A 17984-nucleotide genomic window follows, 5' to 3' on the forward strand; every position below is an offset into this window, starting at 1 on the left:
CTTTTCTCCCTGCGTGTATCGCTTCTGTGCTTCTGCTGTCATTGGCCTCAGATTTGCTGCACGGCTACTTTACCTTGACACAAAACTGCCTCACCCAAGCCCGCCCGAGATCGGAACACACTGGTTTTTGGGTCGAATGAAACGATTCTGGGTAATTGAGCGATGAATTGGGCATAGGCAAGTTGAGACTCTCTCCAAATAAATACGTCACGTCATTTTCACTTCTCTTCAGTGTCTTTCTTACTGCATCTCTCCTTCATTGTGTACCATAGACTGAGCACCTTGGCAGGTATCGGCTGCGAAATCGCTTCGGCCAATAGTTATCAAATCCATCAACCATGCAAGGGGGCACATTCTGCGCCTAGGTTATGGGCCGAGGTTCCGTGGAATGTAACGCATCGGGTAGCTGAAAAAGACGTTCCCTTCGTGGACGGAAAGTCTTAGAGAATCTGCTCAGAAGCCGTCTCCAGGCAGTTACTGTACTGCTTTGGTAGATGAAGGTAAGTGACGATGAATTTGTTTTTGATTTTGTGCTCTGCTTTGTTCTTCTTAATTTGTTTATTCTTTTTTCTCTTTTGTTCGTTCATCGTGATCTACAGATCCGGAAATACGCCATGCTTCTGCAGTGCTCTTGTCCTTTTGGCATGGTACGTTTTACGCTCGTAGCACTCAGTGGCTATGTCATGACATGTATTGTTTTTTAGGTTGGCGCCACTGACTTGCAAAAGCCCGAATCCAGAGGTGAAATCGAGGACTTGGAGGCTCATCTGGTGCCGGGGTTGCTTTTCATCATTATCGTCAATGATTAACCTCAATGAATTCCTAGACCGTTCAGCTCGATCGTTTGATGATGTCCCATCATAATTGCTCAGGAGACTTCATGATTTGATCAAAGCACTTTGCTCTTTGAGATTTTTTGTCAAACAATTGCAAGTCCTGATGGTCGGTGGTTTCCCGTTCTCTATTTCTTCTCTTGAAGTGAGCTGGCGTCAAGGTGGCTTCTTTCTTCTTGTTGATTAAAGCGTCTTGCGACTGTTCTGGTCTCCTGATGGTCAATGGGGCTTGATATATGATCTACATGTGCTTCTCATTGAAATAGATGAAGACTTCGCAGGCAGATGAATGATTCGTGCTATCCGGGTACGCTTGTAATCAGTTCTCCGAGACTTAAGTATTTCCTTCCATGCGAAACCTCTCTCTGTCCTCCTGGAGTGAATGGCGCTGTAGGTCATATATGAAGCAGATGCGGAAGTTGCGTAGGTCTCGCTGATTGAGGGACTTCACATGTAACGACCTTTGGACTAACCAATAATACTTGTTCAACTTGGTGGGCTTGACAAATCAGACAACGGTATGTGTATTGTAAAGTGTCATTATTAATGGTATCTTCCTTAATTCTAAATAACAGGTCTGCTAAATGACACAATTCGTATCGGGTGAGGTGTTTACTTGCTTTTAGGGATGATACCACGAATTAGCAGCTCATGAGGATATGCGGGTCATTTCTTCAAAAATCCACATTCACTATAATCAACATCGTCTATTCTTCACAATTTGACTTTATATGAGGAAGTTTGTCAGAATTGACGGTTACGATCATCTATGTTGTTGACTTACAGCATCTAAACTCAAACAGCTGTCTAAGAAATTCTTTTCTCTGAATGCAGTTATAGGACCCTTACTTAAAAAAGCTTTCTAGTCTCCATATAATCGTCATCTATAGATCCATCATTTTGCAGCCGTTTCGCGATGACCTCTGTCAGCTCTAGCTCCAACCAAAAGAATAAAGAAAAAAAAATAGCTCCCGTCTGAAAATTAAATCCTTGTCAGAAAAAATTGCTCCCATTAATTCTACGCCAAAATCAACCAAAGTCCTTATCACACTTTTATTACTCATTGTCTTGGATCAGTGGCCAAATGTCGCGAATCTGACCCCAGAGGCCTTCTCCTAAATCAACCACTGACCCTACAGTAAGCCGCGACATTGTCGTGGCCAATCACCGCAACCCATTTTCTTGTTACGCTCATACAGTCTACAAAAAAATCTACCTTTCACCAATTCTTCTACATCAACCGTGCACCTTTTTCTTACCCCCAATTCCTACCAATTTCATAGCATGCTGTTGGCCTACAGAATTACGTTACGTGGTCTTGCCACGTCGGCCAGACTCGCCAAGCCAGCGGTGGCCCACCCCACGCCTGAGTACTTGACCACCGGAGGGTCGACTCAGTCGGTGTGGCCTAAGGGATTCAGAGCACCCAGACCAAAGACTTGGGAAGAACTGAGCGAGAGTGCTCTCTCGAAAGCCACGAAATTCTTCTTTTTGAACGAAATCGCTAGAGGCATGTACATTTGTTTGGAGATGTTCTTCAGGTCTCCCTACACCATATACTACCCTTACGAGAAGGGTCCCATTTCTCCTCGTTTCAGAGGTGAACACGCTTTGAGAAGATATCCGCTGGGAGAGGAAAGATGCATTGCCTGTAAATTGTGTGAGGCCATCTGCCCTGCCCAGGCCATCACCATCGAGGCCGAGGAGAGAATCGACGGGTCGAGAAGAACATACAAGTACGATATCGACATGACCAAGTGCATCTACTGTGGCTACTGCCAGGAGTCGTGCCCTGTGGACGCCATTGTCGAGAGTCCCAACGTGGAGTACTCGACTGCCACCAGGGAGGAGTTGTTGTACAACAAGGAGAAATTGTTGGCAAACGGCGACAAGTGGGAGCAGGAGTTGCAATACTGTATTGACGCCGACGCTCCATACCGCTAAGTTATTGACTTTGTTGATCTGAACGTTTCGGAGACAACTCCGAGCCGCCTTTGAAAGGGCTATGAAACAAATGGCGCTTTCAAGAGTAGCCAGCCGTGGCTGGCGCTCAACCTGCATTTCTGGCCTAGCCGTGGCAATGCCGTGGCACAGTCAGTGTAATATATAGCGAGCAAACTGCTCAAATACACAGAAGCAAACACGAAGTGATTGTGTTGTAGAGGGAGCTCCTGGCGCTGCGATGGCCAGTTGGTTTGTATAGAGAAAAAGCAGTGGACCATCCACAATTTCAACTCTGCTTTCGTAGGTGTTGACAGAGGTCATTAGGGATCAAAATAATTCCTCAATTGACTGAAATAACGATCGTGGTAAATATAGGAATTTAGCTTGCGGAAACACATGTTCATTGCTTTATGTATATTTTGAGACATTTCATCCAACTACTGCGAAAGTATAAATATGTACTCATCCACACGCAGAAACTATTTCAAAACTCACAAAAGGCTCAAAGTGAACAGACGTTGACGCAAAAAGGGCTTCCTTCAATAAACATGAAACTAATTTTGTCAATCCAATTTCCAAGAAATCCCTTCTTACTTCCGTTCTCCACTACTGCAGCTCTCACATACAATAACTCACACAATTCTACAAAGGGATAAGCATTTTGGACCGATAGAGCAGCTTCGAGAAGGCCCTCAAGAAACGTTCTCTCCATTTCCCGGGGACCTCTAGTCTAGCCAGCTTTTAATTGTTTCCTTATCCTCGGCATCTGTGTAGGCCATATTTGCCTGACCACATCGACCCATTCCAGACCATTGTGCTTTTTTCGCAGCCATTCACCAGATTCTGAATATGACCCTACTAGTTCAATCAAAGTTCGAAATATGTATATACGTATTTATATTTCTTTTTTATATTCTAAGCAGTGCATTATATTTGGAACTCCTTGACTACCTTGATCTCCACAATCAATTTGCATCTCGTAATATATCTTTTGATGCATTGGGCAGCCGTTTCAGTTGGGATGCGGCGTTTGTCAGGCTACTGGCTGCGGAAACCTCAGATGATGCCCACTCCACATCCTCGGATGAGAAGAACCCTGTTTTTTTTTATTTTTTATTTTTTTTATATTTATTCTGTATAAAGCTGGCCTTGTAAGATCGTATCATTTTTTACCTATTCCTATCAGTTTCATTCTTGCATTCCTAATGTCTTCTCGGTCGCTGAGCACATACCAGGGCTTCACGCCGGCAGTGGAGACTGAAATCAGAGACATCGCCAAAGAAATACACCAGCTGCAAGAAGGAACGTCCTCAGATACTCAAAATGCCCTTTACCGGTTCATGAGCCATGAGTCCCAGGTCAATGGCGAAAATCCCATAACTTCGACCGACCCTCGGCTTGATCCCAACAGCGACGGCTTCGATCTGCGCTTCTGGGTGAAAAATCTACGGAAATTGATGGACCTGGACGACGATTATTTCAAGCCAGCGCTGTTGGGTGTAGCTTACAAAGATTTAGGTGTGTACGGCCACTCCACAGATTCTGATTACCAGGCTACGTTTGCTAACGTGATTTATAAAACAGCAATGCAGTGGATCAAGGGCCACAACAGAAAATACAGAGAGAGCATCAGGTTTGATATTTTGAAGCCAATGGAGGGCCTCATCACTCCTGGTGAGCTTACGGTGGTGCTAGGCCGTCCAGGGGCTGGGTGCTCCACATTTCTCAAGACATTGGCTACACAGACCCATGGCGTCAAGGTAGACGAGAAATCTGTCATTCTGTACGATGGTTTCACTCCTCACGACATTTCACACCATTTCCGTGGAGACGTGGTTTATTGTGCAGAGGTGGAGAGTCACTTTCCCCATATGCTTGTGGGAGACACTTTGCAGTTTGCAGCCAAACTTCGAACACCGAAAAACCGCCCAGCTGGAATCTCCAGAGAAGACTATTCCAGACACATGGCTGATGTGGCAATGGCTACTTATGGGCTTTCTCACACAAAATATACCAAGGTTGGTAATGACTTTGTGAGAGGTGTTTCTGGTGGTGAACGTAAAAGAGTATCGATTGCGGAAGTGTACCTTTCTCAGGCCAGCTTGCAGTGCTGGGATAATTCCACCAGAGGTCTTGACTCGGCAACAGCGTTGGAATTCATTCGTGCCTTGAAGACGTCAGCTACCATCTGCAACGCTACTCCCTTAGTGGCCATCTACCAGTGCTCCCAAGACACTTATGACCTTTTTGACAAAGTGGTATTGCTCTATGAGGGATACCAAATCTTTTTTGGAAGTACCAAGGATGCAAAGGACTATTTTGTCAGGATGGGCTGGCATTGTCCACAAAGACAAACCACAGCAGACTTCTTGACATCTTTGACGAATCCTAGTCAGCGTGAGCCTCAATACGGATGCGAAGAAAAGGTTCCTAGAACTCCTAAGGAGTTTTACGACAGATGGCAGAAGTCTCCCGAGCGTGCTAAACTTCTTAACGAAATCGACGAATACCTCTCATCTGAGACCATCAACGCCCGTGCTCAAAGGTTTGCTGAACACCATCATGCAACACAAACGTCCAGAACTAGAGCGAAGTCTTCATACACCGTTTCTTTTGACATGCAAGTTAGGTATATCATGCAAAGAAATTGGCTTCGACTCAAAGGTGACCCGTCGGTGACAGTTTCAAACGTTGTCTGCAACATTATCGTGTCGATATTTATTGCCACAATATTCAAGCACCTTAAGTTCAACACAGAGTCATTCTACTCCCGTACTGCGGTGCTTTTCTTCGCTGTTTTGTTCAATGCGTTCTGCTCCCTTTTGGAGGTCTTTTCTTTATACGAAGCAAGACCCGTTGTGGAGAAGCATAAGAAGTTTGCCCTATATCGCCCTGCAGCAGATGCACTAGCGTCTATCATAACAGAGCTCCCGCCCAAAATTATCACTTCGATTGGGTTCAACTTGATTCTTTACTTCATTGTCCGTTTGAGACAAAGCGCAGGGCACTTTTTCTTTTACTGGCTCATCAATTTCACTTGTACCTTGGCCATGTCACATATTTTCAGAAGTATCGGTTCGGCAACCACTTCCTTGCAACAGGCAATGACACCGGCATCACTTTTGCTTTTCACGCTTATTGTCTTCACGGGTTTCGTTATTCCTCCCAACAGCATGCATGGATGGTGTCGTTGGATCAACTACATTGATCCTGTTGCTTACGCCTTTGAAAGTCTAATCACAAACGAATTTCACGGCAGAGAGTTCCCATGTGCTTCGTTAGTTCCTCGTGGAGGAAGCTATCCTCAGAGTGGGCCAAATGTTGTTTGTGGAGTCGTCGGAGCAGTTCCAGGGAAATCAACGGTCAACGGGGATGACTACATTGGCCTTTCTTTTGAGTACTACAATACTCACAAATGGAGAAATTGGGGCATTCTCTTAGCGTACACGCTCTTTTTCCTTTGTGTTTACATCACATTGGTGGAGTACAACAAGGGGGCAATGCAGAATGGAGAAATTTTAGTATTCCAGCACAAGGCTTTGAAGCAGGAAAGAAAAAGACGGAAGGATATCGAAACTGGCGAGGTAGAAAGAGTCAAGGCAGAAGAGAAATTCTATGATGCCCACGACTCAGAGCACTCACAGTCCCTGGGTAGTAACAAGCTCCCTGTGTCTAATGAAATCCTTCATTGGCGTAGGCTTCGATATGAGGTCAAGATAAAATCGGAACAGAGAGTGATTCTTAACAATGTCGATGGCTGGGTGAAACCAGGACAGGTGACTGCCCTAATGGGCGCCTCAGGTGCTGGAAAGACTACCTTACTTAACACGCTCTCAGAGAGGTTAACTTCCGGCATCATCACTGACGGAATAAGAATGGTGAATGGTAAAGCATTGGATTCTTCCTTTCAAAGATCGATTGGGTACGTTCAGCAGCAAGACTTACATTTACAAACTTCCACTGTGAGAGAGGCACTCAAGTTTTCTGCCTACCTCCGTCAGCCGTCCTCCGTGTCAAAGAGAGAAAAAGATGAGTATGTGGAGTATATCATTCAACTTCTCGAAATGGAGAGGTACGCAGACGCAGTGGTTGGTGTACCTGGTGAAGGACTCAATGTGGAGCAAAGAAAGCGTTTGACAATTGGTGTCGAACTCGTTGCTAAACCACAATTGCTTCTTTTCTTAGATGAGCCCACTTCGGGACTAGACTCCGAGACCGCCTGGTCTATTTGCAAACTAATTCGGAAACTTGCTGATCATGGTCAGGCCATCTTGTGTACCATTCATCAACCATCTGCTATTTTGATGAAGGAGTTTGATCGCCTCTTATTTTTGCAGAAGGGCGGTCAAACTGTTTACTTCGGTGACTTGGGCCACAATTGCCAAACACTTATAGATTACTTTGAGAAGTATGGTGATGCCAAATGTCCCCCTGAAGCTAATCCTGCTGAATGGATGCTAGAGGTGATTGGAGCAGCTCCAGGCAGTCATGCCGACCAAGACTATCACCAAGTCTGGCTTCAGTCGAGTGAATATGCTGATGTTCAAAAGGAGCTTGACAATATGGAGAAAGAACTAGTGAAGATTCCCAAAGATGATGATCCAGATAGGCACAAGTCGTACGCAGCAGGGTACTTACTTCAGTACTTATTGGTGACAAAGAGAGTGTTTGAGCAGTGCTGGAGAACACCCTCGTATACTTTATCAAAAGCTGTCTTGGCCGTGTCCACTGCTTTATTTAACGGATTTGCTTTCTTCAAAGCAGACAAGACTCTTCAAGGGCTACAAAACCAGATGTTCTCTGTTTTCATGTTTTTCCTCGTTTTCATCACACTATCGCATCAATACCTTCCCCATTTCGTCGCTCAAAGGTCGTTATATGAAGCCCGTGAAAGACCATCTAAGACATTCTCATGGTTTGCTTTCATTTGTGCCCAAATTACCGGTGAGATCCCTTGGAATATCATTTGTGGTACTGCAGCCTTTTTTTGCTGGTACTATCCAATTGGCCTTTATCACAATGCCTCAGAAACAAACACTGTCCATGAAAGAGGAGCCACTATGTGGTTCACCATTGTTCTCTTCTACATTTACACCTCGTCAATGGCTCAGTTGTGTATCTCGTTCATTGAGTTAGCCGAAAATGCTGCAAACTTATCGATATTTTTATTCACAGCCTGTTTGAACTTTTGCGGTGTTTTGGTTCCTAAAGACAAAATGCCAAAGTTTTGGCTTTTTATGTATCGGTTTAACCCATTCACCTATTTGGTATCGGTCGTCCTATCAGTTGGACTTGCTCATTCCAGCGTCGAGTGTTCAGAATCTGAACTTCTTCACTTCCTTCCTCCGCAAGGAATGCTGTGTGAGCAATATATGAAGCCCTACATGGCCAAAGCAGGTGGCTACTTGACAAAAGAACACAGTGTCAACGGTAGCTGTGTGTATTGTACTATGAAGGACACTGGGCCTTTCTTGAAGTCTATTAACGCAGATTACCATACTCGGTGGAGGGACATCGGAGTTTTCATTGCGTTCATAGTATTTGACCTCGTGTTGACTATTGGGTTCTACTGGCTCTCCAGAATCCCTAAAGGCAGTCGCCAGAAAAAGAAGTGAAGATTAAAAGTGCTAGACTCTACATCATATGAAACATACATATCTAATGCATTAATATAGAACAACAAACACGACTAGATCTGAGTACCGAGGACATGGGTATTGTGAGACGGCTGAGATGAATTGACTGTGATGCTGTTTTCCCTCATGACATCTAAGGATATCAAAATTAAAAGGCGCTTGAGAGATTTTGTAAAATACTGGAGGAAAATCTTTATTTCAATGCTCTCAAGTGAATCACTTGAGTTCAGCAAGATTGCCTTTCTAATTCCCAAGATTTGGACTTAGCATGGAGATACCTAATAAAACTCCAAGCAGATGCTGCAAGTCAAGAAAACCAAGGCCCGTCATGTCAGATCAGGAAGATACATAGGGTAAGTTTGAGTACAGTGGAAATCAGAATCGAGTCAGGTTGAATTGCGAAGAATTATAATTATCGTACATTCATGATACTACTATCAATGCGTTATACCTCTGTGCGCTTTCATACTAGATCCACTTGCAGCCGCTTTATTACTCACAAGACAATTAGGACACTCCGATAATATCCACACCACACCTCCACAAAAAAAAAGATTGACTAAAAAAAAAAAATCACTTAAACAGAAGGGAAACTCCAATTAATTAAGTAAATTTTCAAAATAAACCGATTTTTTCCTTCGAGTAACCTTTTCCTTCCACTCTTGCTCCCATTGCCTTGTGCACTCCAGCATCACCAACGAGCTACTACTGATAGATCAGCACCTACGTTCTTCTCCGGCTAATGCTTGCGTATCTACCGTTGCTCATACTCTCTGTGCCCATACAGCTCATAGTAGCACTACAATACCACGAGCATGCTGCGTTCACGCCACAGCATCTCAGAGAGCTTAAAAATCACACTAAAGAGCTTTTTCACCATGCATGGAATTCGTATATGAAGCATGGCTTCCCTGCTGACGAGGTCAGACCAATTACTTGCGAGCCATATGGTCCAGACTATGATGATCCCACGAATATGAGAAACGATGCAATGGCAAATGTGTCTCTGACCATGCTAGACAATCTAGATATGCTCTTTATTATGGAGGAGTGGGGGGAGCTAGAGAACGCGCTCAATTACTTGCAAGAGAATCATGCAACTTTGTTTGAACAAGATACAGTGGTCCAAGTGTTTGAGGCCCTGATCCGTTGGTTGGGAGGCCTCTTATCAACTCATTTGTTGCTCACTGATGTTCAGTGGCCCGATGAACCACGATACGCCGAGATCAGACGCATTTGTAAGAATTACGATGGCTTTTTGCTTATATTGGCGTATGATTTGGGCCTCAGGTTGATTCCAGCCTATCAGACAGATACGAATCTACCGTTTCCAAGGGTAAACCTCGCCAAAGGAGTAGACGCTGTGCCTGAGCATATGAACGAATTGACGTGCACTTCTGGCGCCACAACCCCGTATGTTGAGTTTGCCCTCCTTTCAAAACTAACAGGAGATATGCATTTCGAGAGGCTCACTGGTCTTTCATACTGGAAGATCTGGCACTCACGTTCTAGGCTAGGGCTACTATCGATGACGATGAACCCACTGAAGTCGGAATGGGTTGATTCCATCGGAGGTGTGGGTGCTCTGGTAGACTCATTTTATGAATATGCCGTGAAAGGTGCCATCATTTTCAACAGTGACTCTTTATGGCTGATTTTCACTAAAGCATACTTGGCACTTCTTACTCATCTGGCACAAAGCATAGGCATCCATGACTCTACACTTTTTGCAAACGTGAATACTGGAAGTGGTGAAGTAGTCTCCACGTGGATTGACTCTCTTGGGGCGTTTTGGTCGGGTGTTCAGGTCCTTGCTGGCAGACTCACGGATGCCATCCTGAGTCACTTGATTTACTTAAAGATGTGGGATTACTTTGACTCAGTTCCCGAGAGATGGTGTTTTGTGAGTCCTTCTATGCACTTGGACCCGCTTGAAGAGAAAATCGCTAATGCTATCAATCTTGAATGGTACCCATTGCGCCCTGAGTTCATTGAATCGACTTATTATTTATTCAGAGCAACGAAAGACCCGATGTACTTGCAGATTGGCCTTCGGATCCTCTCAGTTTTTGAAACAAGGTTCAAGACAGCTTGCGGTTTGGCTGGATACCAGGACATCCGCACGGGCCAACTACAGAACAGGATGGAATCATTTGTTATGGGCGAGCTGCTCAAATACCTATATTTACTATTTGACGAGGCAAATGAGATCTTCCTTCATCAGCCATTCATGTCCAAGAAGAACTGGGTGTTCTCCACGGAAGCACATCCCCTTTGGTATACTCCTGAATTTGGCAGGCAATCTGCTCAGGAATTCAAGGAAAACCTTCGTGTTCTCCGCCAGAAGTCCACTTCCTCCAGAACACCGTCTTACAAGCGTTCTTTCATTAGAACTTTATGGCTGAAATTCGTTATTTCCGATAGAAAAATGATAGACACTTTGGCAGAGCCACCAATAGATAGAAACAACTCACTTATAGACTGGCAAAGACTTGGTATTACCCAAGTCAGGCCTGTGTTGGACTCATTCGATACGTGTGAGGTGAAACCAAGACAGCTCAAAACAAACAGGAATTCATTTTTGCAATCGGGCTACTACACATGGAAAAATCTATTTCTTCCCGATGCAAAGTACCCAACAACGCTTATTAGACCGAAGCACTTGCAAAAACATTCAAAGATCTTACCAAACCACTACGTCGAGCTCACTCCAGCATTTTACCACACATTCACAGCATTTGCACCCGAAGATAAACTTCGGCTCCATCTTCAGTGTGCACGAGAGGCCACCACTACAGAGTCAGATTGCGTCTTCAGTGAAGTTCAGAAGCCAGAGCAGCACGAGATGTACATAGTTACACAAGCGGAGCAGAATTCGAGATTTGCAGTCAACGATGTGGTGATCCCGACACTCACCGGACGATTTAAGTTGGAGGTGCTCAAGATCGGAGACATTGACTCGACTAACACGCTCATCACTAAGGATTACATTCGCAAAGCACGTCCCAACACCTGGGTTTCAAGAACGTCTGAAGTCTTGAGAGTGACTCGAGCCAACGGAGTGAAGGTGGGGAGATACCGGACGGTTTGGACTACCAAAGAAAGCGTTCAAGACAAAACAATGTTCAAAGTGTCCAAGGACGGGCGGATCTTCGTTCAAGGCCGGTACGTGGAGAACTTTAGGGTTATCTAAGGTGTCTCATGAATGGCTGCAAGATGGCAGATGTTTGATGGAATAAGTGCACCACCCCCCCCTCCCCGAAAATCAACCCTAATTAATGGAGCTAGTTGCTTAGTTTTTCTTTTATTTTCATATTTCGAAGATGGTATCAGATTTCGGTACGTCCTGTTCAGCGTTGAAATTACCGTCCTTCATCGTCACAACTTCGTAAGTCAGGAGACGTCGAGACAATTTATACGAAGGTGGCAATTCCACAAGCGTCGCTGCCTCTCTAATCTTTCACAGACAAGTTTACCACGTTCTCATACTGCGAGTCCTTCAAATCTCCCAATTTCATCATCATTAGTAATTTGCAACCATTGACATTGACTGTTCGTTCTGACTGCATTTCGGCTGTTCGCGGCACAGTTCTGACTCAACCCACCGGCCGCTACCGGCGGGGAGCCCAAGATATAAAGGAACCATTCCACCACAAAAAATCATTTCTCACTGCACAATCTAAGGTATGTAAAAAATCAGACGATATAAAGGAATCGAAACGACAATGATTCAGGGATGGTGGGAGATTGGTGAAGCGATAGCAAGATGAGTGGATTGTGTCTCTTTTTTATTTGATAGCGCCTTCAATTTTTTTTTTTTTTTGTCCACCGCAAAATTCATCTTTCAACCACCATGAGCCTATCCACCAAATTGGCTCGCTTCACACTTTCCCCTTTTAGATTTTCCAAAACTAATATTTATAGACCTAGATTTTTTTCCACGCAACCAATAAGTATGACGCAGGCACCCTTGGACGCTTCGAAGTTGAAAATCACGAAAACAACTTCGCCAAAGGAGAAACTTCCAAACGATAAGTTGGTGTTTGGCCTGACTTTCACAGACCACATTTTGGAGATTGAGTGGACGAAAGAGAACGGATGGGCCGCTCCTGAAATCAACCCTTACCACAACTTTTCATTTGACCCATCGACAATCGTTTTCCACTATGGGTTCGAAGCTTTTGAGGGTTTGAAGGCATACAGGGACGAGAACAACAAAATCAGAATGTTCAGACCCGACATGAACATGAAGAGACTCAACAAGAGTGCAGAAAGAATTGTGTTGCCCACATTCGACGGGGAGGAGTTCGTCAAGTTGATCAGCAAGTTTGTAGAGTTGGATCAGGACTTCGTGCCCAAGGGTAAAGGCTACTCATTGTACTTAAGACCTACAATTATTGGTACCACGGCCACTTTGGGTGTTGCTGTGCCCGACAGAGCTCTCTTGTACGTGATCGCTTCTCCTGTGGGTCCTTACTACTCCACAGGCTTCAAGGCTGTCTCGTTGGAGGCCACTGATTACGCTGTGAGAGCTTGGCCAGGTGGTGTTGGTGACAAGAAATTGGGTGCGAACTATGCTCCATGCGTGAAGCCTCAATTGGAAGCTGCCAAGAAGGGTTACCAGCAGAACTTATGGTTGTTCGGCGAAGAGGGCTTCATCACCGAGGTCGGTACAATGAACGTGTTCTTTGTGTTCAAGGACCCATCCACTGGTAAGAATGAATTGGTGACTGCCCCATTGGACGGTACCATCTTGGAAGGTGTCACGAGAGACTCTGTGTTGGCATTGGCAAGAACCAGATTGCCTCAGGACAAGTGGTCAGTGTCTGAGAGAAAATTCACTATTCAGGAGGTGAAGGACAGAGCTGCTAAAGGTGAGTTGGTGGAAGCCTTCGGCTCTGGTACCGCCGCTGTGGTGTCTCCAATCAAGAACATTGGTTGGAGAGGCGAAGACATCAACGTGCCATTGGCTGCTGGTGAAGCCGGTGAGTTGACCGTCCAAGTGGCTGAGTGGCTCAGAAAGATTCAATACGGCGAAGAGGAATATGACAACTGGTCGAGAGTTGTTTGCTAAGTGAAATATATGCATCGTGAATCCCCCGTATTTGCTCTTACTGCTATGTATCTAGTCACGTCTTTATATAAACCAAGACATGGGCTCTAATGCGGACGTTCTATCTCTAATTTTTGGATCTCTTGTAGGATGTAGTCTCTCTCTTCGATCAGAGAGGGCGACGATGCGCTGCAGTCGAAATTTTTGAAGAAATGCTGAAAGTTGTCTTTATTTTTAGCAAGAATATCGATGATCTTCGGCGATTTCTTTGGCTTGGCCACGAAGAATTTGAATATGTGGAACCCTTCCATCTGAACGTTCTTCAGGTTATCGCTTAGGAGCATCATGACGATTTTGAGAGACTTGGCGTCGTCAAAATAAGTCATCAAAAACTGCATGTTCAGCTTCAGCTGTACCAACTCCCGTAGCAACTTAACGCTTTGTCTCTTCACCACATAATTGTCAGATCTTATGAGCTCGTTCATGTGCTCGATAAACATAACAGAATTGGCACTAAGGAACTCTCCTACAAGCTTCTTGTGGACTGTGAGCAAAGAATTGAGCGTGATGAACACGTCTGTGGCCACCTCAAAGAGAGGCAGTTGGACGTACTTGAAAAAGCGCCAGAACAGTGTGTGGTAAAGCACAAAGCGGTTAATTGGCTCAAACTTTACACAATCTCGCAAGATCTGCCCACACACTAGCGCAACGTCAGGAAACTCTGGGCCCTTCATGAGTTTCACCAAAATGTCGTTATGGTGAAGCAAGTACCCGACTGTCGGGCTGTCGTTGGCGATCTGCCGTCGCAAGAGCGCCAGAAATAATATGAACACATCCTTGCGCAGATCAAAGTCGAGTTTGCGCAAGTTATTGACTAAATGAGAAAGCAAATTCGTAGCATGAACTTCCTGAGCCAACGCTGAGATCTGATCAGGCTGCGGGTCCAGTTCCTCGTCTCCATGAAGAATCACCTTGATCTGTTTCAAGTAGCGCAGGGAGTCGTCCTGGTACTTCTTCAGATCGGCAGAGAAATCCCATTTACAAATAAGCTCATTGAGCGCCCGCACAAGATCTGCCGGTGTCTTTGGATTTCGTTTGAGAAGGAAGGCCATCCAGATAGAATGGAAGGGGTAGAATGGAAGGGGTAGTTTGTGGTTTGTGGAGATGAGAGTAGATAATCGCGAAGGCAGGATAACAGGAAAGTATGGGGAGGACAGAAATGAGGAATGGGAACAAGATGACGAAAAAATTACGAAAGGAGGGGATTTCTAATGTCGAAACAACGAAACGAAATTTCTATCTGGGAATTTTTAATCTCATACGATCATTGGCTATGATTGTGGTTAACGGTGGACTTGCTGAACGGCTACGCTGCGAAATAGTCCCATTCTGTTAATAGTGCTGCTTTTAGTACGGCTGATATCTCATGAAGCGAAAAGGTAAGGCAAAGATGAAAGCCGCAGGTCCTGTGATTCTCTTTGTTCTCTCAATGTTTCCCATCAACAATCCAACTACTGAATCACGCTTGATATCTTTAACAACAATCATGTGCCCCACCCCCACAGATAAAGTTTACTAGATGTACATTCCAGATTTGTGCTTTTACCGAAGCCTTTGCCAACACCGTCAAAAACCGTTATCTTCTCACTGTTGCCGTTGTAGTTTCACTCGACCTGTACTTTCACATAAAGACCCTATTCAGTTGGAGTGAGGCCAAAATCTGTTTCTAATTGGACACTCTGAATACAACGCCGGAGGACGTTTGGGATCCCAACTGTAAAGTACTCGTGCTCTAACAAACAATCTCAATATGTACACGAGGAAACACAGCAGATTCAGATAGCAAAAGTTATGATCTTTCACGTCCCTTTGCCGGCCTGCTCAGGCTTTTCGCAGCCATTGTCATCGACAACGCCATTGCAGCCCTGAAAAACCGATTTATTAAATTCAGCAAGAACAGTAAAAATCACCTTTTTTCATCAAGAGTATATCAGAATCACCATGAGAAAATTAACATCTACCACCTCCAACTATTCATCACACTACCCTTCACTATGCAACTATCAGCGCGCATACACTATCTTCATCAAGATCACCTACCAGTGGAACTGGACCCTTCAGAAGCACCCCTCCCATGTCTAGACTCAATGTATGGCACTCAGTGCCCATCAACAAGTCTAGTCGACCGGTGTTTCTAGAAAACGAGCACAGCTTGTATGTTAAGGAAGGTGTGGGCATATACCAGGGGAAGCTGAAGATCAGCGGGTACCAGAACGGAAGAGTCTATTTGACCAATATGAGGATCTTATACGTGGATCTGGGGGAGAGAAAAGCCATAGGCATGTACTTGCGGGATGCCCTGCGAGCTGAGTTGGTGGAGCGGTTCTTGAGATCTTCGGCGAAAGTCAAGATCTACTTGAAAAGTGAGCAATCTACAACGCTAAATGGGTCGGAGCTAGGTTCGAGCTCAAACTCGTCCTCTGCGCTGCTTCGTGAGGTCACGAATGTGGTGTGGACATGCTTGATTTGCTCGTACAATAATCATATTGCAAGCAATTTTGACACCGAAAGTGGCGACCTAACGAAATGTGTATCTTGTGGGATAAAGCCCTCAAGAGAGCTTCTAAAGAAAGTTATTGAGGACTCTATGAATAAGGAAGATCAAACAAAACCCCTCACGAAATCACAACAGAATGAGTGCCCTCGTTGTACGTTCATTAATCACCCGTCGATGAGAAACTGTGAAATGTGTGGTACAGAGCTTAAACCACGGACCTCTGCAACTGCTCAAAAGCTAGCTCTTCTCAATGGCCCAGGCTCTCCACTTTACCAAAATCCTTTAGGGCTCACATTAGAGGAGCCCGAAGAATACACCAATCGGAAGCCATACATCAAAATCAGCTTCAGAAAAGGCGGCGAGACAGGCTTCTTTGAACAAGCCGCTAAAGTCATAGACCAGCTTAAATGGGAAAGCTTGGAGCAACGTGGGGGAGTCAACGATGAAGCAACCAAAGTAGTGCAACAACCCAAGGAGGAAAACAGAATAAAAGGCGGAGGCATCCACAGCTTGCAGCAGCTAGGGGAGCAACAGAGGAAAAGAAACGAAATTGTCCTTTCTCTGTCTCTCGAAGATTTGGAACAACTCATGTACAAGGCCCAAGATCTAATCAAAATTGGCTCCAGCTTTGGCTCCTTGGTCAAGAAACAGAATAAGGTACCTAAAATTGGGCAGATATCACCTTTGCCGCTTAACAAATCGTCCTCCTTGTATATTGAAGAGCTTGCTCGACACCTTTGTGAGTATCTTCTTAACACTGAGCTAACCAAGACCACATCGATGATCACAGTTCATGACACTTTTGCATCGTACAACCGCTATAGATTATACACACACGGATTTGGTACTGACCTCATCAGTACGTCCGATTTTAACAAGTGCATAGGAATGTTCGAGACCCTCGATCTTCCGATAAAACTGAAAACTTACGCGAGACTGGGTCTCGTTGTTCTCACTCAGAGGCTGATTCAGCTGCAGAAAGATCTCCATTGGACGATTTTGGAATTTCTTCTTGCACAGGACAACTTATTCCACTACGAAAAATATAGGCTGGAAATTGAAGGCTTTGAAGATGATTACCTAAAGGAGCATCATCAGGTGTATCATGGATGCACGATAACAGAAATTGCGGAGCACTTTGGCTGGGCGCCAGCCGTGTGCTTAGAAGAAGTGGACCGCTGCATCGAAGAAGAATTAGTGGTTTATGATAAACATATTCTGGGGACTTTTTATTTTGTCAACAAGTTCGATGAGAAATTGTGCAATTTACTTAGACCCGAGGAAGAGTTGAAGAGGCAAGCTGAGCAAGACTGCTTGAATGAGCAAAAACAGATATCGTCTAACCTCAAAACCCAATACGATATGGAAGCAGGTCAAATGCTTGTGAATTTGAGAGATAACTACGATTTTGGGGATATCGCTTCCGAACAACTCGAATCTCCAAAAAACATCCCCGCTGATAAGGACCTCATTGGCGATTTAGCCGACTTGAAATTCTCTTAAGACGCTGGTCTTGCTCAGTTAGGAGACCAAAAGGTACTTCAAACAAAGTGCGTTTTGATGCAAAGAAAATACGGCAAATCTGGGGGCGGTTTTCGGGCCGTAAAAGTTTAAATTTTAAAATCACACAGAATGGTATTCCTTATCTCTTTCATGCCTGGATAAGGGACCCAAGACGCACTTGTGTGCAGGACGTACATCTTATTGGATGGTACTGCTAAGTTATGCGTCTAAACTTGTTGCGTCAAAGCTTAAGCAGACCATATTGGCTGATGGGTGCAAAGGAGATTAAAATATGCGTCTAAGCGACTGACATTGTGCACTCTGAAGGGACGCCCCAAATCGAGATGTTCATGCATATCATACCGTTATCAATAGCGTACTGTGCCGGATTTTGATAGCAAATGGTTGCAAAAAAAGTATAAAGAGGTGCAGATTTTCTTGCAAGATTAGGTCTTCAA

General features: G+C 44.7%; 5 protein-coding genes across 5 annotated transcripts; 4 read left to right on the plus strand and 1 right to left on the minus strand. All coding sequences in view use genetic code 12, as the record gives it.

Annotated features, from left to right (window-relative positions):
* Positions 1-2117: 2117 nt before the first annotated feature.
* CJI96_0005005 (uncharacterized protein) lies at positions 2118-2777 on the plus strand (the record flags this gene model as incomplete). The annotated part of the gene is made up of 1 exon (XM_029034025.2): positions 2118-2777. One exon carries the CDS (start codon positions 2118-2120, stop codon positions 2775-2777), a length of 660 nt encoding a protein of 219 aa, XP_028891588.2.
* Positions 2778-3982: 1205 nt separating this feature from the next.
* Positions 3983-8392, plus strand: CJI96_0005006 (pleiotropic drug resistance family ABC transporter; the record flags this gene model as incomplete). Its single annotated transcript, XM_029034026.2, has 1 exon — positions 3983-8392. The coding sequence occupies one exon, from the start codon at positions 3983-3985 to the stop codon at positions 8390-8392; it is 4410 nt and encodes a 1469-aa protein (XP_028891589.2).
* A 763-nt stretch (positions 8393-9155) lies between these two features.
* Positions 9156-13487, plus strand: BAT21 (alpha-1,2-mannosidase MNL1; the record flags this gene model as incomplete). Its single annotated transcript, XM_029034027.2, has 3 exons — positions 9156-11578; positions 12053-12097; positions 12338-13487. 3 exons carry the CDS (start codon positions 9156-9158, stop codon positions 13485-13487), a joined length of 3618 nt encoding a protein of 1205 aa, XP_028891590.2.
* An 86-nt stretch (positions 13488-13573) lies between these two features.
* Positions 13574-14578, minus strand: HYM1 (Hym1p; the record flags this gene model as incomplete). The annotated part of the gene is made up of 1 exon (XM_029034029.2): positions 13574-14578. One exon carries the CDS (start codon positions 14576-14578, stop codon positions 13574-13576), a length of 1005 nt encoding a protein of 334 aa, XP_028891592.1.
* A 1022-nt stretch (positions 14579-15600) lies between these two features.
* Positions 15601-17526, plus strand: VPS36 (ESCRT-II subunit protein VPS36; the record flags this gene model as incomplete). Its single annotated transcript, XM_029034030.2, has 1 exon — positions 15601-17526. One exon carries the CDS (start codon positions 15601-15603, stop codon positions 17524-17526), a length of 1926 nt encoding a protein of 641 aa, XP_028891593.2.
* Between the last annotated feature and the right edge of the window lie 458 nt (positions 17527-17984).

This window comes from Candidozyma auris, chromosome 6, assembly GCF_003013715.1.
Source record: "Candidozyma auris chromosome 6, complete sequence".
Lineage (NCBI taxonomy): Eukaryota > Fungi > Ascomycota > Pichiomycetes > Serinales > Metschnikowiaceae > Candidozyma > Candidozyma auris.